The sequence below is a fragment of the Cyprinus carpio genome, chromosome A5 (assembly GCF_018340385.1).
Source record: "Cyprinus carpio isolate SPL01 chromosome A5, ASM1834038v1, whole genome shotgun sequence".
NCBI lineage: Eukaryota > Metazoa > Chordata > Actinopteri > Cypriniformes > Cyprinidae > Cyprinus > Cyprinus carpio.
Genome location: NC_056576.1, coordinates 20,427,702 through 20,454,123, shown reverse-complemented (window position 1 = coordinate 20,454,123; position 26,422 = coordinate 20,427,702). Strand labels below are relative to the sequence as shown.

The window sequence follows — 26,422 nt, the reverse complement described above, 5'->3', positions numbered from 1 at the left end:
TTTGGTTACCTTTGACTTCCACTGTATGCAATGGAATTCAGAAACATTTATTTTATGTTCCACAGACAAATATACCGGCTCATAACAATGTGAGGGTGAGTAAATGATGACAGAATTTTAATTTTGGGTAAACAATCCCTTACATATTTTACATAGTTGCACCACCTTATGTTGTTTTGTTTGTATGTATGGTAATTACTGTGCATAGAGCAATACTGCAAATGTAGTCTGCAATAAAGTACTCGCCCAACATGGGGCTCGAACCCATGACCCTGAGATTAAAGGTGGGTATGTATTTTTTCAAAAAACGCTTCAGAAAACTGGGTCGGGCCGACTACCGAAACAGACTTGTAGCCAATCAGCAGTAAGGGGCGTGTCTACTCATGACGTGGAGGAGAGAGCGCTCAGTGCACAGAACAGACATTAGTGAGCCAAGCTATGACGTCACAGAAAGATAGAGATAGCGGATAAAAAACAAAAGAGGAAACCGTCTGCGGAACAAAAGAAGGCTTACGATAAGGCAAGAAGTAGAGAACTCAAGGAGCGATCGGACACTTAAGTTGCTTGTTTCTTCTTGATAGGTGAGTAACATTGGTTATGCTTTGTTTCACATAACTAATATTTTACTTGAATATGGTCGTGTGTCATGTTTGCTTGCTTGTTCATCTACAATCGTTCCCTTCAGCTATGATAAAGACACATTAATTTCCACACCCTATAAGCCAGGAGCGTCTAAATCTCCTCCACTGTCTGTTTCAAGCGTCAGCTCCCAAAGTGTGTCCGAAAAGTAAGATAATATGTTTAACACAGCAGACAATAATACAGCGCACTCCGCCATAATCTTTGCCTGGGCTACTTACTTATGTGTGGGGCGGAGCTATCAAAATAGGCGCGAGACCCTTTAGGGGTTAGGGGCGTGTTTTGTTTTGGTGATTTGAAATGTAAACACTGGCTACCAGAAATTACTAACCCCACCTTTAAGAGTCTTATGCTCTACCAACTGAGCTAACCGTACTTGTCTTGTACCAAGCAATTATTGGGGTCACATGTAGGTTTTCCCCGCCAACTTCGCGAAGTCCCTCCGTCCGGCGATTCGACATGCGCTAGGACCCGGCCGCTGCAGCACCGAGGCTTATCGCTGTCGATGTGCGGTGATCCGGGACCAGACCGATCGAGTCCATGTAAGCTAGCCTAGCGTCACCAACAACACAACGCCCGCGAAACACGCTCATTTTCACACGGCTCTATCCACAGCAAACTCTCGCAGAGGCGTTTCCCCCGTCTTTCGCTCGATAACAGCCGGGTTTGAAGCTGAAGGACAAAGTGGAGGCCGTTATTTGGTGTAAAAGGGTGTAGATCTGTACGCCTACAGAGAGAGAGAGAGGCTCCAGACAGACAAGATGGAGTGCCAGTGGAAACCCGACGAGCAGGGACTTCAGCAGATCTTACAGCTGCTCAAGGAATCACAGTCCCCCGACACGTCCACGCAACGATCCGTCCAACAAGTATCCTTTACCTCACTGCTTAAACAGAGAGAGCTGAAGGGGATGGCCTGTGATTAACTCAAACCTTAGTATGTATCTGAGATCTGAAACACACGGGGGCTTTAGCTGTTTGTTTATATTTAAGTTGTAGATTATAGGGTGGTGTCTGTATGGGGTCAGAAGGTATCGCTGTATGTCATTCGGGGAGTGTTTAACTTAAAGGGATAGTTTACCCCAAAATGAACATCTGTCATTATTTACTTACCCTCACGTTATTCCAAACCTGTAGGTCTTTTTAGGTTGTGTGGGACATAAATTAAGATATTTTGAGAAACGTCTCAATCCGTATAATGCATGTGAATATCCACACGAGAAAGAACGTCATACAGGTTTGGAACGATATAAGGGTAAATAATGACAAAATAAATTTTTTTGGGAGAACCATCCCTTTAAGCTGTAGATCTGAGCGGGTCCAGCTGTTGTGTGTCAACTCCCTGCAGCACCACACATCGCTGAAATTAGCCAGTTTATACACAATCATCTGATCTAATGAACGTTATGGTTGTGTGCAAAACCTAAATTAGACAACATTTCTTCGCATCGTAGGCGGCACGTTTAGAACACTTCAAATTGAACTGAAAGACGCTTGCGGTTTACGATTAGACGGACCTCCAGCTGCAGTGGCGCGAGTATTGATATCACGGGGTTTCTGACATAATCAGATGCAGCTCACACAAAGACATCTGACATTCGCGTGTTTCAGTCTTTACTCCACGCAGGGGAGACTAAGATGTGCCAGCTGGAGAACTGTGACGCCCCCTTAAACTAGCAAATTATGCAACGTTTTTGTCCACCATCATATACAGCTGTCTGTGACTGAAGGAGCAGATGAGAAAATACTGTGCATGTTTAAAACTTTTACAACGAGCTTTTACATGTTAAAGTACATTTTCTAAATTTCAAGTGAAATGAATGTCAGAACAAATGTATGAGGTATATAAATAGTATTATCTTTTGTTGAATTACCAGTAAATGATTTGCCTAAAGATTAGCCGGTTCTAAAGCTGTATGACTTTTTCTTTTGTGGAACCTAAATGGAGATATATAAAACTGTTTATATTACCTTTTGGTTTCTTTTGTATTTCACTAAATAAAGTAAGCCATACAGGTTTGGAAGGAGCTGAGTGAGAGTAAATGATGACAGAATTTTTGTTTTTGGCCAACTGTCCCATCAAGCTTTTCTCTTTAAATGGTAGCTGTGGGGTCAGATTTGTGGGTTGAGATGTGCCAGTGGCTAATAAAAGTACTTAATAGCATCTCTTAATAATCAAATACTTTACTATTTTATGAAAATGTGAATAATGTGCTTCAAAGCAAAACTTTGGAATTAGACATCTTGTTATTTTAATTTTTTTTTAATTAATTAACTCCTTTATATTAATTTTCATATTTTTTTGCAAGTAAATCCAAAACCTAACAAACAGAACCACTTACATATATATAATTTTGTCATAGATTTTTTTGGTTACAATATTAATGTTTGTTCTACACCATGACACTTACTTATTATATATATATATATAAAATCTATATAATAATATATATATATAGATATATACTGTATATATATATATATATTTTGTCATAGATTTTTTTGTCATAGATTTTTTTGGTTACAATATTAATGTTTGTGTTGTTTTTAGTTAATAGTGCATTTTCATATTTACTTTGCTGGATGTTAAATTATATTCACACATCATTTGCATATTATGTCATTATGACCTTTTATAGCTCATATATTCATGGGTTCATTGATGTAATCGTCCAAATAAACATAAAGCAGTTTGTCAATTAGGCTAAGTACCTGCGCAGATGCACATTTCCCCTGCTGTTTGCATTATCCTTTATCTCTGTGGTCTGTATGCCTTTTCCTTAATGTGCACCACAGAAACTTGAGCAGCTGAATCAATACCCAGACTTCAACAACTATCTAATATTTGTGCTCACAAAGCTAAAGACAGAAGGTAAGATGTGCATGTTATCCTTAATTGATTGTATTATATTTATAATTTGGATTTGAGATGTGACTTATTCAGATTTATTATGAATATGTGATTTGTTCATTAGGAATAACTGGGGGAATATGGGTCTCTTCCATTTGAAAAACTTAAGTGTGTATGATAGCATCAGTGCCTATAACCCTTTAATTTGAATGTAGACATACTGTGTGTTGGGACTGGAGGCAGAGCAAGTAGGTGCAGGAAATTGCCTGTTGCCTGTCTGCGTTGTGGTTTGATGCAGTTTGAGGTTTGCCATGACAGTTTGTGTAGTATATTAACAGTTAATCTTATATTCCAATTACTAGAAGAAATGGATCAGATATGAAGGGACTGGGAGGGAGTAGAGTCAAGCAGAAGATGTTTAGTCTCAGTAGTGTTTTCTGAAGCCGTGCCTGTATAGCTGCTGTGACTTCAGATCACTGGTAATCTGTCAAGTGCACTGGGAGCTTAGCTGCACTGACCTTTTGTATCTGTGTCCTCTGTCAAGCCCCAGGTCACAGAACAGGTTTAGAAACAACACTAGTTCATCTGCCAGTGTTTCTCTCTCTTTTTCACTTAATTAGCCTGAGGGCCATTTAAAAACAGAAGGTTCTTTATTAAACATCCACTAACCAAGGCTCAAAAGTAAAGGATTTAAAGTAAAAGATTTTTTCCCTGTGTGGGTTGTAGTTTTATTTATTAATTATATGTGTATGTGTATAATTTAGATTTTATTTTCAAGCACTTTCTAAAGTAACATGTTTTTTTTTTTTTTTGTAATTGACAAAATTGTTATATTGCATTATTTTATCATATTTAGGTTTTAAATTGTTTTGTATTTGTAATCTAATTGTATCTGTATTATTGTAGTATGAACAGGTATTTCTGTTTATCCCTGTGGTTGTTTGATTCTTTCATTTTTCCTTTAATGCGGTGTCATGTGCCCAGGGCTGTATTTCGTACCCAGTCTGAAAGTAAAGCTTTCATCCTTTCTTTCTCATAGATGAACCCACTCGGTCTCTCAGTGGTCTCATTTTGAAGAACAACGTTAAGTCCCATTACCAGAACTTCCCAAACGGCGTGTCTGACTTCATCAAAAATGAGTGTCTGCAGAACATTGGAGACTCCTCACCGCTCATAAGAGCCACAGTGGGTGAGCATGGACTGACAAAGCATTTACTGTCTGGCTCTGAGCTCACAGCTATTGCCATCATGACAAACAATATTATGCCTTTAAGGGCTGGGGCTGTGTCTGGCTTTTGTGTTGTTGCTTTCAATGTAAGATCATTTATTGACTCTTATGAGAATATACAGCGTGGCTAAATTAGCCTTCTGTAATTCTGATTAGACTGTTATGAGGAATGCAGTGCTGTGTGTAGTCTTTTATGAGTATTTTCCTGCACAGTATTAATATAGTAAAAAACTGAGTATAATTTGTCCACTTATTAAAAATTTTTTGTTATCAGATTTGCATAACAGCATGATTTTTGTGTAGCTGTTTGCTTCTGGCAGTTGGTTATGTGAACTGCTGTATAGGCTGGTCTGAATGGTGCATTATTGTGCATATGTTTGTGTTCCTCAGGTATTCTGATCACGACTATAGCCTCTAAAGGGGAGTTACAGAACTGGCCGGAGCTTCTACCTAAACTCTGTTTACTGCTGGACTCAGAGGACTATAACACTTGTGAAGTAAGATACACAAACACACACTTTGTGATGGCCTTTCTCTCCTCTCTCATGTTTCTTCTCTTCTATCTCACGTGATCTCATGTTTTTCTCTCTCTTGGTCCTTCTAAGTGGAGCTGTCAGATGATGGATGTTGCTGACTCATTGTCTAAAACTGTAGTGTAGTTCAAGGCTTCATCTTCTAAGGCCTCAGCATTATGATTGAGTTTTGCTGATCTATGTGTATTACAACATAGCTCCACAGGGAAGTTTCTCTGCTTGGCTTCATGATGTAAAAAAAAAAATCATACCTTTTGTAAAATCTTAACCCTCAAAGACCGAGACAGCTGCCCGCGGCTAAAATAACTATTGTTCTTAAATGTTTAATCATTTTTGAACCGCTAATCCGATCTGAATGCTTTAAAAAGTGTTGTAAAGCATCTTATTTGAATATTCAGAGTCTCCATAGTGTATGTGATTACGTCATCACATTTTGACAACATTGATTCGTCAGAAGAAACCAATGCATTTTGTTCCTCTGAGCCAAACAGGAACTATTGTTGATGCTTAGACCCCGTGCCCAGATTGGTTCAAACGGTCCCTTATTCAACCAATAAACATGGGTTTTGGTCTTCTAAACCACCATTTAGGATTTTTCATTGGAAATTTGAACTAACATAAACTGGAAGTAAAGTCTGTCGTCGTGCATGAAAACAAACACAAAAAAACACATTTGCATGAGAGAACTCTCTGAAAAAGCCCAGAAAAACACACATAAAACAAACCAAAAACAGCTGAATTTATGTCTTCGCGACATATGCTAGAATAGGTCTTAAAAAACAAAGAAAAGTGCAGGTGTGCAGGTGCCCCAAAAATGTTCTAGGTCTTTAAGGGTTAATTCAGATGATTTTATACTCAACAATGTTTTGGTTTGTAAAGTAACTACAAATCATGGATCAAAATTGGACACTTTCTTTTTATAAAACTTGTATTTTCACAAGAGTGGAAAATAGTCACAGCTGACGTGTCAATATTCACAATACAGCACAGTCTTAAAAAGCAGTTACTAATACAATACCTTTTATTTTAATTTTAAAAAGAAAATGATAATTTTATTCAGCAAGGACTAATTAAAAAAAATCAAAAGTGACAGTAAATATAAATATATTTTTCATATAGTAAAATAAATATTTCAAATAAATGCTGCTCTTATTGAACTTTCTATTCATCAAAGAATCCTGAAAACTATGTCAAGCTTTTCACAAAAATATTTAGCAGCACAACTGATTTCAAAACTGATTCTTTTTTATTTTTTTTTTAAGCAGCAAATAAGATTTTTCTGAATGATTTTTGAAGGATCATGTGACACTGAAAACCGGTGTTATCTGTCACTATTGGTATTGGTGCATTCAACCATATCAGAATTACTGTAACTGAGCTTGCTATAATGTAATGTGCTAAAATGCTGTATTGAACAGGCAGAAGCTACAACCGGCTCAATCAGTTTTATAAATTTCGGGTAACAATATATGCATCATTCACTCTAGTAATGTGGCCAAAGGCAACAAGTCCCTAAAATAGCCATTCGGTTCCAGAGTTCTTTATAGTCACTGGAGACTGTCCAGCACTAGTATATTAAAAGTGTCTATCTTTGAACCATTATGTATGTGCTCTAAAAGTTAATGTTTTGTCTTAAAGCTGAAATGAAGAAAACACTGACCACTTTAAGCACCCATGAGTTTAAGAAATGTGCTATATAAAAAACATTATTATACTTAATATAGTTGTATTTTCTATATGTACATTTAGATAAATTTCTCTTGATGACGCATACATGTAAAGCTCCTTGAGCCCTAAACATCTGGACTCAAGGCAGATTCTCGTGCACACAAACCTATCACTGCTTCGACATTACATAGATTACGTTTGCATTTTGGAGGTTTGGCCTGTAATATAGGGAGCTGGTTTGTAAACTTTGCTTGTCCAGTTCTACGATTTCCCAGGCAGTGCTTTTGTTGGGCTTGAGCAGACACACAGGGCAATGACCCCTGACTAACACACTGCTGTCATCTTGAGATGCTTCTTTTATGTACCTGCGTGCTGTAACTGAGTAAATTCTGTTTCATACACACACATGAACAAAGAGACTGTGACCTCGCAGTACAATGCTCTGCCCTGTATGACTGTGAGACTCTTGCTGAGCAGGCTTGTTAGCAGCACAGATTGAGGTCAGTTATTTTCTACAGTGGAGATCAGATGTGTGATCATAACTGATCATAGACACGTCTGGAGACTTTCAGACTGACGCGTCCTCCTACGTGCACAGTGCCTTTCAGAAGTCCCCATTAGAAAATCTGATTGAATATGTCCAGCTTAAACCTGCAAATAACGTTTTTATTTTTATTTTGAAGTGTCATGATATTAAAAGAGGAATAGCTATGCAAAATTCTGCACTATTTGTAGGTTTCTAATCAAATATAAGTGAATTACTGACATTTATTGTAAATTGTACAAAAGACGTTCCAAATACCAAGAAAAAAAAATAAGGTTAGGTCCACATCTAAGAGCCATAGAGTATGTATACATTTTATTTTGCTATATATATATATATATAAAATATATATATATATATATCATATATACATATTTATATATTTTATATATATATATAATTGTACAATTTTTTTTTTAAAGAAATGTAGGGATTTGTTAAAAAAAAAACTATTTCAAATAAATGCTATTCTTTTGAACTTTCTATTCATCAAGGAATCCTGAAAAAACATACCAAGGTTTAAAAAAAAATGTATTTTAATTTGTAACAACATTTCACAATATTACTGTTTTTGCAGTATTTTGAATTAAATAAATGCAATTTTGGTGAACGTTAGAAATCTCTTTCAATAATAACAACAACAACAACAACTTAAAATATATGCTGTTTTACCTATATTTTACCTCATTGCTGTATTACAGATATTTTTTCTTGTTTTTGATGTGTTAAATTACATGCACGTTACATTTCTTGGGGGGGGTGTGGAATGTCACACCCTCTGCCTGTAATAATTGGCAAGTCCTCACACAGCATGTGTTCTTCATTATGTAGAATATACGTCTATAATTAGTAGTGTGTATGTGCCTGAAAAATGCAGTTACATCAAAGTTACTTATGAGGAAACTCTCACACACCCACACTATCTTCAAATGGCATGCTGAGTAAGAGAACTGTAAGCCAGTCCTCTACTGCAATGAATGTTCACCTCTAGCTAAGCCGTTTGAAGCATGCCGAATGCCAGACCAGAGACATTAGGGACTTTAAGCAACAGCTGCGAATGGAACACTATGGTGACCGGAAGTAAGCTGTTACACCGCTGTAGCCGAGAACATAAAAATCACTAAGCAACCGCAAGCAAGATGGCACAGCGCGGCATTCACCCACCGGCCAAGAGCTAGTCTGTCTGCTGCTCATGTTACCCCTTGTGTGTCTTCAGAATAAAACTCATGACCTTGTTCCAAGTTCCTTCAAGCTTAGTCAGCTCAGTCTTGGTAATGCTCCTAAGCATGTATTTTCTACGTTGGCAAGAGGCATGCAAGCACATCTACTTGAACAAAGCAGAACAAACCAAGACTGAACTGACTAAGCTTGAAGGAACTTGGAACAAGGTCATGAGTTTTATTCTGAAGACACACAAATGGTAACATAAGCAGCAGACAGACTAGCTCTTGGTGGGTGTAAAAAGGAGAAAGCATCCATCCACTGCTGTGATCCCCTGGTTTGGTTGTGGCATGTGGGTCCTCATATTGCTGTATGAAGTCTAAAGCAGTTGAGGGACATTTTTCAGAATGTCAGGGATGACTTTATTTAGCTTGGGCATAGAGTGGTTTTGCTCTCTGTAATGAGTGTAATGAACAGGGATGACATATGTTATCTTGTTTAATGTTTATGGTTAAAGATGTTCCTGACTTTTGAATCATAGTTTATTGGTTGAAAGTGGCCACAGCCCACTCTGGCCAATATAAGAAAAACATACGCAAAAACATATAAAAATGATATAAAAAACAAAAATGTGCCAAAGGCCATTGTTTGGTAAAGATTTATTTTTCCTAAATGGTTGCTTGTAAATACATCATTAATCATGCAGTTAATTGCAATATTTAATGATATCCAAGACAATGTCTTTGTATATGTATATAGCTATCTAGATTTAGATACATATATATATATTTATATAGATAGATATAGAGATATAAAGATTTGGTGTTTTGACCCTGAGAGAGTGGTGGCTTCCTCTGTTGTTTTCTTTAAGCTCTCTAGCTCAAAATATGCCACCTCCAACCAAGTGGAAGCTGACAGTGGAGACAGTTGCCATAGCGACAGCCGAGCCAGACAGCTTGTTGCCAAGGCCATTTGTGCTCGTGACCTGATTAGGTTCCTTACAGGTGGAATGTCTGTGAGATCAGGAGGAAGCTTGATGTGTTGGGCGGGTCGCTCTGCTGCAGGGTCTGGTATTGTTCTACATCACAGGTTTTTTTTTTTTCTTTGTGGCAGTGAGTTCTATATTTACATAACATTTACATGTATAAGTTTTGTAGATGCTATTATCCAAGGTGACTTATAAATGAGAAATGCAATAAGCAGTTCATCTTAAGGAGGCACTAGCAATACTAAGTTTCAAACATTGTCCAGAATGTTTTTTTTTTAAGCAGGATGCAGTTAAGTGCTCATGGAAGAGATGGTATGCGCATAGCCAGGCCTGTGTGTCTTTTAAATCGACTACTTACCAAGAACCCACATTACTTCCATGAAGATTTCAGTTATTACCCTAAACATTTGTTTCCTGTGTGGTTTAAATGTTGAGTTGCATCCTTGTACATTGATGTCAGAGTTTACTTTTTTTACCCTTTACTCTCCAGTTACTTAAATATTATCATGTCATTTCTGCTTCCCCTTCAGAATTTCTCATGTTCTGCTTTACATTTGCTCTTAAATTAACCTACAGCTGTTTTTGGCTGTCTGCATTGTATTAAATCTGCATGTCACCTGCAATGTACACTCTATAAGCCAGTTGTTAGCTTGAGGCAACGGCAGAAGTATTCTACTTTATTTTCAGCAGCACTGACTGCACTTCAAGCCAAAAATAGAAATGGGGTGTCTGTCAACTGAAGGCCTCAGTGTTACAGTGTGACAGTCACGACTGGTTAGGTCAGTTTGATTTTGATGAAATTTGAGTTTGTTCAGTGAGAAGGGGGAATATGTATGATTTGTCTGTTACATTCCTGCTGTGTTTGTCTTTTCAGGGGGCTTTTGGAGCCCTGCAAAAGATCTGTGAGGACTCTGCTGAGATCCTGGACAGTGACATGCTGGACCGCCCACTCAACGTGATGATCCCCAAGTTCCTGCAGTTCTTCAAGCACAATAGCCCCAAAATTAGGTAAGATAAGCCTGTGTTCCCTAATGGAGCACAAATGTTAGAAACTGCGAGGAGATGTTACATGTAATTAATTCATTTAGACAGGGACTGTCATGATATCAGATTTTCTGGTACAGAGGTTGAGAAAGAGTTAGTAACCATAACTCACTAAAAAGAGCTCACTATTGATCAGACTGGAGTGTTTAACTCCCTGTCCAAAAAACCACCAACACTGCATCTTTTTTTCGTCTGTTATCTCCTCCAACTTGATTTTGTGTGGCAGTAGTAGCTGCACACTGCGTCGTCGTCTTTTTCCGTTTTAGGATGAGTGGCAACCAGCATTAAGATGCAATAACAACAGCTACTGTGTTTGACTGCCAACCAGATCCATCCATCCATCCAGTTACTAGTGCTAGACTATTGAAAATATTATTGTATGTGTAGTAACATTATGCCGATATTTAAATTTTTAAATATCATTGTTATTGTCAATACCAGTCATTCTAATTGAAACTACTACTTGCGGTGCAGTTGTTCAGGCTTGTTTGATATATGTACTGTGCTTGTCTGTTGTAGGTCTCATGCCATTGCCTGTGTCAACCAGTTCATCATCAGCAGAACACAGGCCCTGATGCTGCACATAGATCCTTTCATTGAGGTACCTCTTACAAAACCAGCCACCTTAAAGGCACAAATATGCAAAAACCACTAGAACAGTGTTATATATATTTTGCTGACTTGTGTACTTACATCATCCCAAAAGTTTGACGAATGTTTAAATCCAGAGAAATAAGCAATTTTAACTAGTGACACGGACCGTGTCCATAGTGTCATTGTGTCGCCTGCCTTGATTTCCAGTCACCAAACACCAAAGTCACTTTAATGTATTATTTGTTTTATTAGACCGGTGACGGTCAACACATTAATAATAAAAACACAAATAATCAGCGGAATCGTTCAACTTTCACATACACACAACAAGAAGGAGCGGAAGCGGTCAACTGTGGCATAATAAAAACACATTTGTTCAGCGGCCTCGTTTTGCTTCGGCTTTCAGCCTCACCCTGCTTCATACTACGACGTTAATAAATCTTTAATACATTAGCTCATCCATGAACATGATTTCTGCCCGAGTCCCGTCGGATTGCATCGGCTGTGGGGATGAAGACCACAACTCCCATGATTCCACACTCACGGCATCATCAAACTATGTCTTTGTTTCTTTGTTTGTTTTAAACTTGCATATTGTGCCTTTAATATAGAACCTGTTCACCCAAAAATTTGAATTCTGTTATGATTTACCTACCCTATTATTCCAGATCCCAGAATTGTGATGCCAGTTTTGAGGAAGTTGTCATTGTTTAGTTCTAAGAAATGAAAATGTTTTTATATGAATGTGTGTGTCTTTGTGGCACAGAACCTGTTTGCACTGGCAGGTGACGAGGAGCCCGAAGTGAGGAAGAATGTGTGCAGAGCTTTAGTCATGCTTTTAGAAGTCAGATTAGACCGTCTCCTTCCTCACATGCACAACATCATCGAGGTTAGATCACACCTTCTTCAACCCCTCATTAAAACCTAATATAACTAAACTCTGTTACATGATTGCTGAAAGTGAGAACCTTGACCTTGAATTATCGACTGAATTTTTTTTGGGTAAAAACAACTTTTTGAACATATGCTCTGTTCATGTTCCATGAATAAGGCCCAATGTGTTTATACTCACAATCCCTTTTTCTATTCTGCAGTACATGTTGCAGAGGACACAAGATCAGGATGAAAATGTTGCTCTGGAGGCCTGTGAATTCTGGCTCACACTCGCTGAGCAGCCTGTGTGTAAGGAGGTTCTGTCTGGACACCTGCCCAAGTGAGCATGCAACACACACAGTGTCCTTTTTTTAAAAAAAATTTTTAATTAATTAATTTTTTAAAAGCCCCATTAACTCATGTAGATGCATTCAATTATAATACAGTTATACTGTATAATACAGCAACAGGGCAAAGCTGCTTATTTGATGTAAATGATCAGGATCAGTCATCAGAGTTTTTTCTGTTTTTTGTCACAGATTGATACCAGTTCTTGTGAATGGAATGAAATACTCTGAGATTGACATAATCCTGTTGAAGGTCAGTTTCTCTCTGTAAAGTTCTTTTTTTAAGGCCGTACTAAAAATAAAACCTAAAAAGCTTCTTTAAGTATCAATTAAAGAATTGACACTTTTTCAAATGCCGTACTAAAAATAAAACCTAAAAGAGTAAAACACCTGTGATTTGTCATTGAGTTCATACACACAGCAAACATGTGATTTGGTAACAATGCTCAGCCGCATTAAAAAAAACCCCACATTGGCAGTTTGATTACATGTGATTTGTTTACATTTGTCATATACAAATTAATAGCATTTTATTTTCCATATCTTAGCCTGTCTTTTAGAAACTGAGTTATAAAGTACCTATTTAGCAAAATAAATACAGAAAGCATTTTATCAACAAATACTTTGGGATTTTAGATTTATTTTGAAAGCATGTAATTATCTATTAGTGCTTTAAAAAAATTTAAGGTTTAGGCCAAACAATTTTCGAAAACAGCTTGTCAAAAATAAATAAATAAAAAATATGAATATAACATAAAAAATAATTCCAGGGTGACTTATTTCCAGGGTTAAGTAGAACAAAACAAACCAATACAACAAAACGAGCAGGACATTCGGCCAAGGTTCCATCGCTCCCGCACTGTGGCCCAACAACACGAGGGGGGAGACTCCATTGAGGAAGAGGAGGATGATGAAGATGATCTGGATGATGATGAAACCATCTCAGATTGGAACTTGAGTAAGAAACAGTGTACTTTAAAAATGACACAGACTCAGCCAAAACGGAGGTACATTGACACGTTTGCTTTTGTCTTCATTATATTTTCTGGTGTGTGTAGGGAAATGTTCTGCAGCTGCACTAGATGTCCTGGCGAATGTTTTCAGAGATGATTTGCTGTTGCATATTCTTCCTTTACTGAAAGAACTGCTGTTCCATCAAGAGTGGCTTATTAAAGAGTCAGGCATACTTGTACTGGGAGCCATTGCTGAAGGTATTCAAAATTTTCCTATTCATTCATTGCCTTTACTGTCATGTTTAATCCATTGGTGCATCTTTGCTGAATATAAGAATTAATTTCCTTCAAAATACAACTATATCTTAAAGGAACCTGTTAACACTTTAGTTTACAGTGTTTGTGTTAAACATATTACTATATTCCATAGTTAATTACTATATAATTGAAAAAAACTGTTATTACAAGTAGTTTAAAAAAATAACGACCCCACGTTTTGGTTAATTATTATATGAATGAGTAAGGTGTGACCTTAATCTCTCTATCTCTTTTTTAAATGATTATTTTTTGAAGACGAGTGTTTTCTTTATTTGATTTAGGCTGTATGCAGGGGATGATTCCTTACTTGCCAGAGTTGATTCCTCATCTGGTACAGTGTCTGTCTGATAAGAAGGCACTGGTTCGATCCATCACTTGCTGGACTCTGAGCCGCTACGCACACTGGGTTGTTAGCCAGCCCCCCGACATCTACCTCAAACCGCTCATGACTGAACTACTCAAACGGATACTAGACAGCAACAAGCGTGTCCAAGAGGCCGCCTGCAGGTTAGCATGCATTGCAGTATTGTGCTGCATAAAGCGTACGTGAATGCATGTCATCTTGTTTAAGGACCATCTTGTTACCTGTGGTGTCTTTTTAGCTTTCCTTCAACTTTTAATCTCTGATTCTCAATTTTTCTCCTACAGTGCCTTTGCTACCCTTGAAGAGGAGGCTTGCACTGAGCTGGTGCCATACCTTGCTTTTATTCTGGACACGTTGGTCTTTGCTTTCAGTAAATACCAGCACAAGAACCTTCTCATCCTCTATGATGCCATTGGGACTCTGGCTGACTCTGTTGGCCATCATCTCAACAAACCAGTAATTGCACAATCAAATACACAGAAACACTAGAGTAGAGATAGAATGTTACATACAAACACAATTGCCATGTTGCCTAGTGCTTTTGCAGCAGCATTCTAAATGTTATTAAACCTCATGGAATCTCACAATGTTTACTGTAAAGATAAAAAATCTCTCACTCACTCACTCACTCACTCACTCACTCACTCACACGCACACGCACACGCACACACAAAAATTTTTGGTAAAGTAATTTTAATTATAATTACCTATTTGTAATTGTTTAAAGTATTTACAAAATAAATAGATTAACATAATTCTAATTCTAAATCCTACATTTCTCTTGGATTGCCATGTTGGATTGTTTTTTTAATCTATTTTTTAAGTAACAGACAATACATGTCTAATAAACACATGCAGAGCCATAGCTGGGGTTTGCGGGGACCCGGTACACGTTGTATCTGTGGGCCCTGTTTGTAAATAATAAAGTTCAGGTACAGAAACCAAATAATTCAATGTAAATAGCATTGCATAGTCTTCACTGTATAAATCAAATATAGATTAATTCTTGTTAAAACTAAAAAAGTAATTCAGTCAAGAGCAGTGAGTGTTTTTTCTCTCTGTTTTTTCTTGGCTTAACATTAAGGACACCGACAGCAGCTAGTAAATTAGGTGCGATCACTTTAAGATACAATGCATGGATCCGATATATTGATACACGTCTGATTACTTTCTCAACTGATTACGCTGACTTTAGATATAACTGAGAGTTTTTCGAGGATACTCACCAAGATGGGCATTTCAACTTAATTTTGCATGTATTTGCCTGTTCAAGCACAAGAAGACACAAGACTCGGTTCAGAGTTCACGGGCTGTGAGATGCGGCTCTTTGTGTGTGCTGTGCGCACAGAACACGGCTTGCGGTTGCTGAATTAAGCTCTTTCACTTCTTTTTATGCTTGAATGTTTAAAACGGCTAGGTGTATTTGTTCGTTCATGCGCAGCAAGATGCAAAAGAGAACTAATTTCGGTGTTTGCAGCTCTGAACACAGCATGCAAATACTCAGTGGAGTTCTTTCGTGTCTTCTTGTGCTTGAATGCTTTAAAATCTCTTAAATGTTTAAATTGGCAAGGCTTAAAAACACATGCAAATGATAAGCAACGTGCAGCAGTGGCCCGTCAACTCCCCTGAGAACCTTTCAAGCTGACTCAGGCAGTCGGTAGAAATAGCTGCCTACCACACCCCCCCAACAGCTGTGGGCCCCTCTAATCATTGGGCTGTCATGATATCAGAATTTTCATTACATTATTATCGTGGCAACAAAAAGTGGTTAACCAGAAAAATAAAAAATGGCACTTAATGCCCTAAAGGTTGCCGAACCCTGCTTAATAGGATTCTATACAGTGATAAATGCTATGTCGATTAGCAATACCTTATAAATACTTTACCTTGTATATTATAATAATATGGCTTGAAAAGCAAGACAAACCACATACTGTTGCAATCCTGTGTTGACTGTCTTCATGTTTAATCAGATAAAACATTTCTTCTGCATTTTACTCATCTACAGCCATAGCTGGATGCCTACAGGGATTTCCTGGAACGTCATAAGTTCTTTTACTCCTATGAGTCTTGCTTGTGGACTTTCTGTGCGAAGGCGCCGTCCGGCGTTGAGTATGAATGAAACAAAATACATGTGAGAGTTAGAGTTAATTAATGGCGCTGGGTTATTATGGGTCATATTGTCCTATGTGTATTATTCATTTTTAAATATGGCCAATACCAGTATATTGCGACCCCCCTAATTAACACGATAACGATATTTCATTCTTTAAATATCACGATTATTGTCAGTACCGGTATATTGCGACACTCCTAGACCTTTCTCCCCACTAGTGATGGCACTGAACACATGTATGACTGCTGTACGTGTGTTGCTCTGTGTGCAGGAATATATTCAGATGCTGATGCCTCCATTGATTCAAAAATGGAACCAGCTAAAAGATGAAGATAAGGATCTCTTTCCCTTACTGGAGGTAGTTCTCTAACGCTTAATTTATATTAACAACTGTTAAAAAATTTGGGGTCAGTAAGAATTTATTTCATTTTCTTTTTTTGAAGGAAATTAATACCAAGCCAGCAATTAATTGACTAACTGATTAATTAATTAACTAAGCCAATTAATATCAAGCAAGCAAGGACTCTTTAAATCATTCAAAAGTGACAGTAAAGACATTCTATTTCAAATAAATGCTGTTTGATTCAGCTTTCTATTCATCTAAGAATTCTGAAAAAATGTATCCACTGTCAAAAACAAACTTACTGAAAAAAAAAATCTTGCTGAACCCAAACTTTTGAACAATATGTATGTGTGCACAAATAAACAATTTGAAAAACCAGCAGAGAAAAACTATTTCAGCAGAAGTCACAGGAAATCTTAGTATTGTTCAGAATCCAGCATTTTGATGCATGTACCTGATTATGACTCAAAACAAGATCTTCATCATCATTCTATGTTGATTGCTCTTTCAGTGTCTCTCGTCTGTGGCCACCGCCCTGCAGAGTGGCTTCCTGCCATACTGTGAACCTGTCTACCAGCGCTGTGTCAACCTGGTCCAGAAAACACTCGCCCAGGCTGTGGTGAGAAGCCCCACAAATACACACAAACCCCCTCATCTCTCGGTAATACTTAAAAAACTACTAGAGTGTGGAAAAAGTTGCAAAATAAGAAATGCTCATAAATTAGAATCAATGTGAATATCACTTGATCTCTTTTTCTGTCTCACAGCTCCACCAGAGTCAGCCTGAGTTTTATGAAGCTCCTGATAAAGATTTCATGATTGTGGCTCTGGATCTGCTCAGCGGGTTAGCGGAGGGTCTTGGAGGGAACATTGAACAGCTAGTTGCCCGTAGCAACATTCTCACTCTCATGTACCAGTGCATGCAGGTAACTATAGAGCATAGCAAGACATTGTAGCACTGAGGCATGGTATATTTAACCTAATATACTTTATTTAATATATTTTAAAATGTAATATATTCCTGTGATGCAAACTGAATTTTCAGCAGCCATTACTCCAGTCTTCAGTGTCACAAGATCCTCCAGAAATCACTCTTAATTAGCCGCTTAAGAAACATTTATTATTATCAGTGTTGACACTTTCGGATCTAAACCATTGTATATTTGTGTCAACATGAGTGCCACACATAGACAGTAAAAGAAATGGACACAGCGACCCCATTGGAACTCAATTGAGACAAGTGAAGCCCGTTTTTAGCGATTTTTAGCACTTCCGTTTCCTGACGCGCAGACTCAAACTAAACTTGATGACGTCAGCAACCTGTCTGACAGATGTAAACCTTCTAGTAGCTGTGCGTGCAAACTGCCATCGTTAATCTTGCAGAGACGGCGAGCTTGAGCGGGGAGTTCTTTGGCGTGAGTGAGCAGGAGTAAGTATTCTGATTAATTATTTTGTATAGTATTTTAAAATGTAACGCCAGTACGCCATATCTCTTGACGTCTCCCCGATTGCCTGCGAGCTTCTCCTCCTGTCTGTACGGTAATTTCTCTACTGTGCGACAGAGAGTCGAGTGGTTATGACGCAATCGTTAGCCTATTTTTACAAAAACTGTTTCTACGGGGCCATAATGTAACATAGAAGGTAATGGAGCCCTTTATACATTGTCGTGTATCTTTAGAAATAAATAATGGACAAATGGAGTCTTTAAACGCCTCAGATGCAAAGTTATTCGCTGTCAAAGTGACGCCAAAATGAATGGGAGTCAATGGGATGCTAACGCAACCGAACTACTTCCACAACACTTGGATCCCCCAAACGACTCCAACAAACGCTCCACCCCCTTGCCCCCTGGTGCCACAGTGTGTACTAGCGGCAGCTGTTTGCTACTGTATCTAGGTAACGACTGAGGTGGAGAAGACAGCATCATCTTTGTATAATGTATTTGTCTCTCTGAATTTACCATCTAATCTTTACATACACAGAATGACATTTGCCTGCTGCAGGTGAATTTGCAAGAGATGCAAACTCCAACTCTAAAACAATTTATTTGTGGACGAGCAGCTATGAGAAATGTAATGTGACAATGCTAATCTTTTGATGGTTGTATTTTCTCAGGATAAAATGCCAGAGGTTCGGCAGAGTTCTTTTGCTCTGTTGGGAGATCTGACCAAAGCCTGCTTCCAGCATGTCAAACCTTGCATTGGTGTGGAGTTATTATTTACTGACACTTTCTCAGTTTGATCCATCTCTGTTTGCCTCCAGGAACTTAAACGTTGGTTTGTTTGTGCTAATCTCTCCTCTCTAGCAAACTTCATGCCTATCTTAGGCACAAACCTGAATCCAGAATTGATATCAGTCTGCAACAATGCAACATGGGCCATTGGAGAAATATCCATTCAAATGGGTGAGAGTTTCCTCATCATCTTCTCTTATTAATTTCACTCATTTCATCATACCTTCAAGGTTAACGTGCTAGTTTTCTCTCTCCTCAGGTTCTGAGATGCAGCCGTATGTCCCGATGGTTTTACAGCAGCTTGTGGAGATTATCAACCGACCCAACACACCCAAGACACTGCTGGAGAATACAGGTACCATCTGAGGGGTACTAGACCAGGCTGACCCCTCACAAGAGGTTTCCACCCTCTCCTTTTCCAAAACTCTCCTAGTCCCCATTCCGCAGTGCTTATTAATCTCCATTCAAACTCCAGGAAGTGGACCTTACAAGGTTTGATAAAAGCTTTAGGATCCTTGATGTGAAAATCTCTTATCAGTGCACAGTATTGTGGGTAACGGGGTAGTGAACAAGAATAGGAGCAATTTTTTGCTCATTTTTTCTATATACAAAGTCAGCTGAGTTCCCTCAGCATATCTTGTCTTCAAATATGAATAGAACAGACCTTGTAACAGTCCAGCTGAAGTGGATTAATAGAACAGTGAGCTCCATGTTAGCAAGTAGATGTTACCGTAATGAGGTTACAAGCATCAGTATCAGTGAGATATTACAAACAATGACGAATGTAAACCAACCTTGAGAGGAGTATTAAGACCTGCTGTCTTTGATTTGAACATTTTTACTTGAAGATTTGAACCTTAAATAGTATTTTTTATTTTTTTTTTTCATTTAATTCAGATCTAAACTCTGATCTAAATCTGTTTTGTGGCGTTTAGATGAATGTATAGCACCTATACCTCGCAAATTATTTCCCAGTTACACTCCACTCTGATTGGACTGCTCGAATTCAAGCTCTAGCCTGAGCCATAATGGCTGCCGGCATTGATGTTTCTTTTTTTTTCTAAATGAGGGTGAAGAGTAACACTCCTAACATACTCCAACAGAAACAAGGGTACTTGTAGATGTGTTCCTGTTTGTCGATTTATTTCTGTTGTTTTAGTTACTTTTATTTTTCAATGTGAATGCATATCTGCCAATAGATGTTGAATGTTGTTTAGTTAAGGACGGCTAACGTTTGATGCAGGATTGCTGATATCTTGATTATTCATGTCACAAAGACTAAAGGCCCGTTCACACCAAGGACGATAACTATAAAGATAACGATAAAGATATAGTTCTAAAAATAGTTTTCAGTATTAAAGAACAGCAGCGTCCACACCACAACTATAACGAAAACGAAAAACGATATCGTTGGAATTACTTTCAAAGCGATTTTTTCCAGCTGATGAACGATAAAAAATTGACAGCCAATCAGAATCCATCCTGCTGTAACGTGCTCGAGAACTTAAAGCGGCAAACGAGCGTGCGCTTAGAATAAAAAGAAGATATCGTTCGCTGGTGTGGACGCTAATATCGTTATCTTTATAGTTATTATTCTTGGTATGAACGGGCCTTAAGTCCTTTTAAAAATTAAAAGCAAGCTTGTGGCATAGGCAGTTCCATACTGATAATTTTTAGTCAGTCGATTAACACACTACTGTTCAAAAGATTGGGTTGAGAGAGATTTTTTTAAATAAAGAAATTAATATTTTTACATTTATTTAAATTTTACATAAGCATAAGAGACTTCTTTCTTACAGACCCCAAACATTTGAACTTTAGTGTATGTCTTCTTTCTGGTGCAGGTTTTACATCAGTGTCGTAATGTTGAGTTTATGTTCAATTTGTGAGTATTTGATCACCTATTTAATTACTAATTAATATAATAATAGTGAACAGTGCTTAACTGTGCTTGAGATTCTTTAAATCAGCCCATCCTGCACTGAACTGCGTTCTCTAATGAGCCAATCATCTGCTTTCTGCATGTCTCATTGGACTGTTCATAAATGCCTGTCTTTAATGAGAATGTTGCATAGTTTTGTGTCTCTTAAACTTAGGTCTCCTTCCTCTGTGCCTCTTAAGATCCTGGTGGAATCTAGTCCTCTCCATGTAGTCCGCTTGGTGTAACATGCATTTCTTAAAGAAACAAAAGAGACCGAAAGAAAGACAAGACTTTTCTGTTCTACTGAAGAAATTTTTGTGAGTTTAAGGGAGAAAATCTTAGAAAACAAGATTGTTTTCTGTAGTCTTCAATCTGTAGTACAGGGATTTGGGGGGAAAGAATCACATACAAATCACACATAGATGTTACATGAATTTGACGGACACTTTAAACAAAACGTGAAAGTTTCTCTGTAACTCTGAGCTGTAGAGAAGCCGTGTTTTCTAAGAGTCCTCCCTTAAACGAGATCTATGTTTTCTTAGTGTCATATTTTACATTTGACCCTGTAGTCTGGGGCTGTGAAGAGCACTAGTGAAATCTTGTGTTTATTCTCATACACAGATTCTGTTGAGTTCTGTTTCTGAGTTGTCTGTTTGTTTGTTTGTTTGTTTGTTTGTTTCTTTTTGTTTTCTCCTCCCCCCTCATTCGCTCATGTCTTGGTTGGCGTTTGGTGCTGTATAACCGTGATTGCGTTACCTTAGCAATAACAATTGGTCGTCTTGGTTACGTTTGTCCTCAAGAGGTGGCACCCATGCTACAGCAGTTTATAAGACCCTGGTGTGTATTATTCAATCTTTTATTTCATTCATTTCCTCTTTCTGTCTATCTTCTGGCTCTTCTCCCTACGGTTTTCTCTCGTTCTTTCTCTCACTCGCTCTATCTCTCTACAAACCTTGTCCCAGTGTTCTTGAAAAGGCTCCTGCTTTTCTTCACGCCTTGCGCTAGTATAGAAACAACCGGGATTTTGTAAATAAAGCATAGATTTCACCACCATAATATTTAGATTTTCTTGTGAAAGAGACCGCGCAAGAACACATGGTAGGAGGCCTATTCAAGACATATGAGGGAAGGTATCCCTATCTTTCTCTCTGTTCTGTATGATTCAGTCTAAATCATTGCCAACCATGTGACTAACCCTGTCCCTCTAGGTCTTGTCGTTTAATTTGCCTCAGTAGCACCTTCATGTATTCTCAATTGATTTATTTCAGTTTTCACTTCTGTTTTCGTCTTTTATTGTCGCTATCTAACTACTAATTGAGTGCATGGGGTAATATCAAATGCTTGCTGGTTTTAGGAAATGGAAGCACTAGTTAAATGGATAAAAAGAAGAGAAATGGAAAAGCTTCTTTAAAAAGCATTTCTCCTCCCCATTAGATGCAGAGTCTTTCAGCTGCACGATTCTATCCCAGAATGCTTGGGAAAATTTGCATTAGTTTAATTCTATAAACTTGCAGCTGACAGAATACATGGTGCTATATGGACATTGTAGAAGCATATGATTAAGAACCAATAATATTAACAAACAAAAGAAAAAGATGTTAGTATGGGATTGTCAGGAAATATTGCAACAAACTAAACTTCAGGTAAAACCAAAAACTACATTTTGGTTTCAGTAAGAGATTGTTTTATTTATAAAGAAGGAAAAAATAAAAATAAAATTAGTTTTTCTCGATTGACCAGTCTCTGTGATTTAAAACATTTGCTAGTCCCAAGGTGCTCTGAGGTGGTAGTCATGATATTGTGTTGATTAAGTGTTAATCCACATGCAAACTAACCGCACAGGCTTGTTATTTGAAAACTGGCTCTTCCCTTCACTAGGTGCACCTCTCTTCGCAATATAAGAGACAATGAAGAGAAAGACTCTGCGTTCAGAGGAATCTGCACCATGATCACGGTCAACCCTGGTGGTGTGGTGCAGGTACAACACATTATCCTCACTGATGTCTCTCTGAGTGCTTTGATAATTGAAACTGATCCTTTTTGTTTTCTTTACCACTTTATAGGACTTTATATTTTTCTGTGATGCTGTTGCATCCTGGATGAACCCAAAAGATGATCTTCGAGAAATGTTCTATAAGGTAGAGCGCTGGGAATTGGGAAAACCTTCAAGATGATTATGGATGCATGCCTCATACTTAAGTGTGTGTTGCCTCTTAGATCTTACATGGGTTTAAGAACCAGGTTGGAGACGAGAATTGGAGACGCTTTTCTGACCAGTTTCCCCTTGCACTCAAAGAGAGACTTGCAGCCTTCTATGGGGTGTAGATGTTACCTGATTGAAGAGGTACATTTCCACAAGATTTTCTAAGCTAGCCAATCTATTTAGAGGACTGTGTTACAGTTTCTTTGTCATATATTCATGCTTGCTAAATTCGAGTGTATATTTTCTATACTCAGATTTAGCAAGCATTCATCGTTACAGTTGTTAAAAGTGTATTATATAAAAGAAAATGTATTATAACTAGACCTGTGTGCACAGTAACAACGCTATTGTTCTGAGGTTTTGGGCCTGTAATTACTAATTAACATGAACTTTGACAGTATTGGCTAATAGTTGGCTAATGTTATAAAAGTAACAGTAGTAATAGTTTTTTGTTGTTTAAATAGTTGTATAAATCAATTGTACAACAAATTAACATTGTTACTTTTTTCATTCATGTTCATTAATAATGCATTACCTAATGGAACAATTTATAAATTAACATTAACCTAGATTCATAAATGAACCTTGAATGATCATTATTGTGATATGTTACTGCTATCTATTTACTAATGATACTAATCTGATCTCTTGCTCTCTTGTTCTGCAGCTTATTCACTATGGGAGAGGATGGGAACCTCTGATACCCAGGGCATATGTTGCCCTTTACCTGGGGGGAAGGGTGGTCTAGCAGGGGTAGGAGCCATACGGCCCACTGGACCCCTGTAGACAGGGTGGGAGGGAAGTGTTAGCTGAGGCACTAGTCGATGACACCTTGCCAAGCCAAACCAAAATAGAGAGGAAAGCTTTTTCATCATGTCATCACAATCAGCCATGAGGGCAATACAAAATACATTGTTAGCGTTCATTCACTAGGGCACTTAATGTAACGGGACATCCAGTGGTTAAAAAAAACAAAAAACGGTGACACGAATATAAACTCTGTAGTGTTACAGTCCTGATGTAGGAAAGTGCCTGGAGTTGAGCTCTGAAAGCTTCTAAAAAAACGGTTTTGTTTATTTTCTGGAATGTAGCATTTAGTGGTGGGTGTGACGTAAATCTCAACTGGACCCAAAGCAGAAGTCCTATGCATGGGGTGATGCAGGGTACAGCTCGACTGCATGAAAGTGTGCAGACCGTGTTTTGTGTGCCAGCTATGCACAGCAGTAGACGGTAAGTATTTAAATGCTAAAAACGTACCATATTTTAGGGGCTCCGTCTAAAAGGCAACACAACATAAGTCCTCTCATATCATTGATAGTTAAATGGTTTTGATCTTTGCCATTTTTTTTTTGATCAGCAGTGATGCAATGATAAAGGAGTAAAAATCTGAATAACTGTATTTTTACTTTTTTGTCTTGGTAAATTAAGTTGGCATACGCAAAGTGAAAGGGAAGACTACATATTAACGTAGTGTCTGCTCTATCGCTCTGTACGAAGTTTTAATGTCCCTGAGTCACACTTTCTGATTTCCAGCGTGGCTTGACATGGATCCAAACTAGTGAACCCTAAACAAATATTTTGATCACATTTGAGACATACATCAGCGATTTCTTTTTGCTTAGTTTGCTCAGAGCATGAATTTGAAGATGCTTGTGATACCTTTTTTATTTTTTTTTTATTTTTTTTGTACTGATCGGGTTAATCTGGATGTTCAGTTGTTTGATTCTGTGCATGTTGGTGGCCCAATGAGCAATCTGTTTTTCTAGCACCCCTCATACAGACTAGTTTTGTTCTTTCCACACATACACAAGAGGTGATGTGTTTTCCATCCACATATTGCTTTTGTGATTTGGTTTATTTAGTTTTGTTACCTCCTGCATGAAGTTTAAATGACGTCTGTGTGTTGTGTGTAATCCTGGACAGTTCAGTGCTTGTGGAGGCAGTATTTGTGTCCCTCATGTGAATAGTAGCAAGCCTTAAAATGCCTGAATGTATCCCAGAGCGTGAGGATTTAGGTATTAAGAACTTCAAAGTTGTGGTCTCAGACAGACTAGACTGATGTTCTTCTCATCTGGAAGCCCATGGGATGGTTCTTTTAAATATAAGATAAGTTCTGGATTCAATCCGAACCAGCTGAGATATCAAACCTTTAAAGGATGTAATGAGTTTATTTAATTTTTTAATTAATTTAGATCTGAACACCATGGGATACTGTCAGGTGTCTGTGTTGTGCTGGTGTATTTCTGCAGTTTTTATTTTCTTCAGTTTGTCTGTCACATTCCAGCTGTTTTGGATTTGTAACCAATAAGAAAGTTTGGAGATTGTTCTGACTAAAAAAAAATGAAAAGAACAAACAAAGAAACAAGATGTAGGCAGATATTATGAATGTTAAGTGTGCCGTCTTACACTAATGAATGCTGCTATGTGTTGTAATTTTCTACTTGAATATTTTGTTGTAGAGACCTCATGAGGTATGTTTACCTTTTTTTTTTTTTTGTTCTTTGCTGTGTTTTTTTTTTTTTTAATGAATGCCTTTCTCCGCTGTTCAGGTGCCCATGTTTCATAATAATAATAATAATAATAATAGAGTAATTCACTGTAATCCATTCAGCTGCTAGTGAATATCCTTCCTAACGGTCATATTTTTGTCACTATCTCCTCATAAAAGAATGTAGAACTTTTTTTTACTTTTTTTTTAATTAGAGGAGATATCCGTTAATGGACACTTAAATAAGATACTTCATGTGGGGATAAAACGGAAGTAACTGGCCCTTATGTATGTGAACATTCGTTATTTCTGAAATATAAATGCAGTATATACTGTACCGCCTTGGACGTTTTTCGGGGGTGGGGGTATAAATACAGCCATGAGACTTGGAGATTGCACAGTAATGAATCTAATGGTTTTACTTTTTTAATGGTTTTAATTTTTTTTGTGGTCTTTTATTTTTGTGAAGTACAAAATGTAAAAATCTAAATGTTGTGTCCCTACCCCAGACTGCACCTGTATAGCTCTGTGTGGAAATCAAGAAAATGTTTTAATGAAGTCAAACTTGCTCAAAAGCTCCCTTTTCTGGTCCGAGAGCAATTTAATTTATAGTGTTTTTTTCTCCAACTTTTATTTTATAATCTGATTTTGAAGAAAGATTAAAATATAGAAAGTAATCATTTTTAGGGGCCACCAAATATTTTGGATCATGCAAAGAATATATATTGTACTGTAGAAATTTTGTAATGATATTTGTATGACATTGTTATGGATGTGAGTTTGTTTCACTGCTTGGATCTGTGCATTGATAAGAATAAACACTTTTCAAAAATCACTGATTACATTATCTGTCTAATGAATTTCAAAGGTATTAAATATGAAGATATCTTGACAACTTTGGAAATGCACTCTGAATAAAATTTTGTGCAGGTTTTTTTTTTTTTTTTTTTGTTACATCAAGTGCAAAGTAATTTCAAATTATTCATTTAGGTTATCTTTAAAATCAAATATGTACC

At 37.5% G+C, this 26,422-nt stretch overlaps 1 protein-coding gene across 1 annotated transcript; it reads left to right on the top strand.

Moving 5' to 3' along the window:
- Window positions 1-942: 942 nt before the first annotated feature.
- Window positions 943-26,241, top strand: LOC109102580 (transportin-1). The gene is given in 24 exon segments (XM_042756372.1): window positions 943-1,505; window positions 3,433-3,508; window positions 4,527-4,676; window positions 5,106-5,212; window positions 10,484-10,617; window positions 11,173-11,254; window positions 12,014-12,136; window positions 12,342-12,460; window positions 12,660-12,720; window positions 13,254-13,425; window positions 13,526-13,678; window positions 14,020-14,245; window positions 14,387-14,558; window positions 16,490-16,576; window positions 17,073-17,180; window positions 17,329-17,487; window positions 18,677-18,764; window positions 18,867-18,965; window positions 19,054-19,149; window positions 21,477-21,552; window positions 22,594-22,693; window positions 22,779-22,853; window positions 22,933-23,059; window positions 23,586-26,241. Coding segments are annotated over 23 exon segments (2,676 nt in total). The 5' UTR covers window positions 943-1,400; the 3' UTR covers window positions 23,041-23,059; window positions 23,586-26,241.
- The last annotated feature ends 181 nt before the right edge of the window (window positions 26,242-26,422 follow it).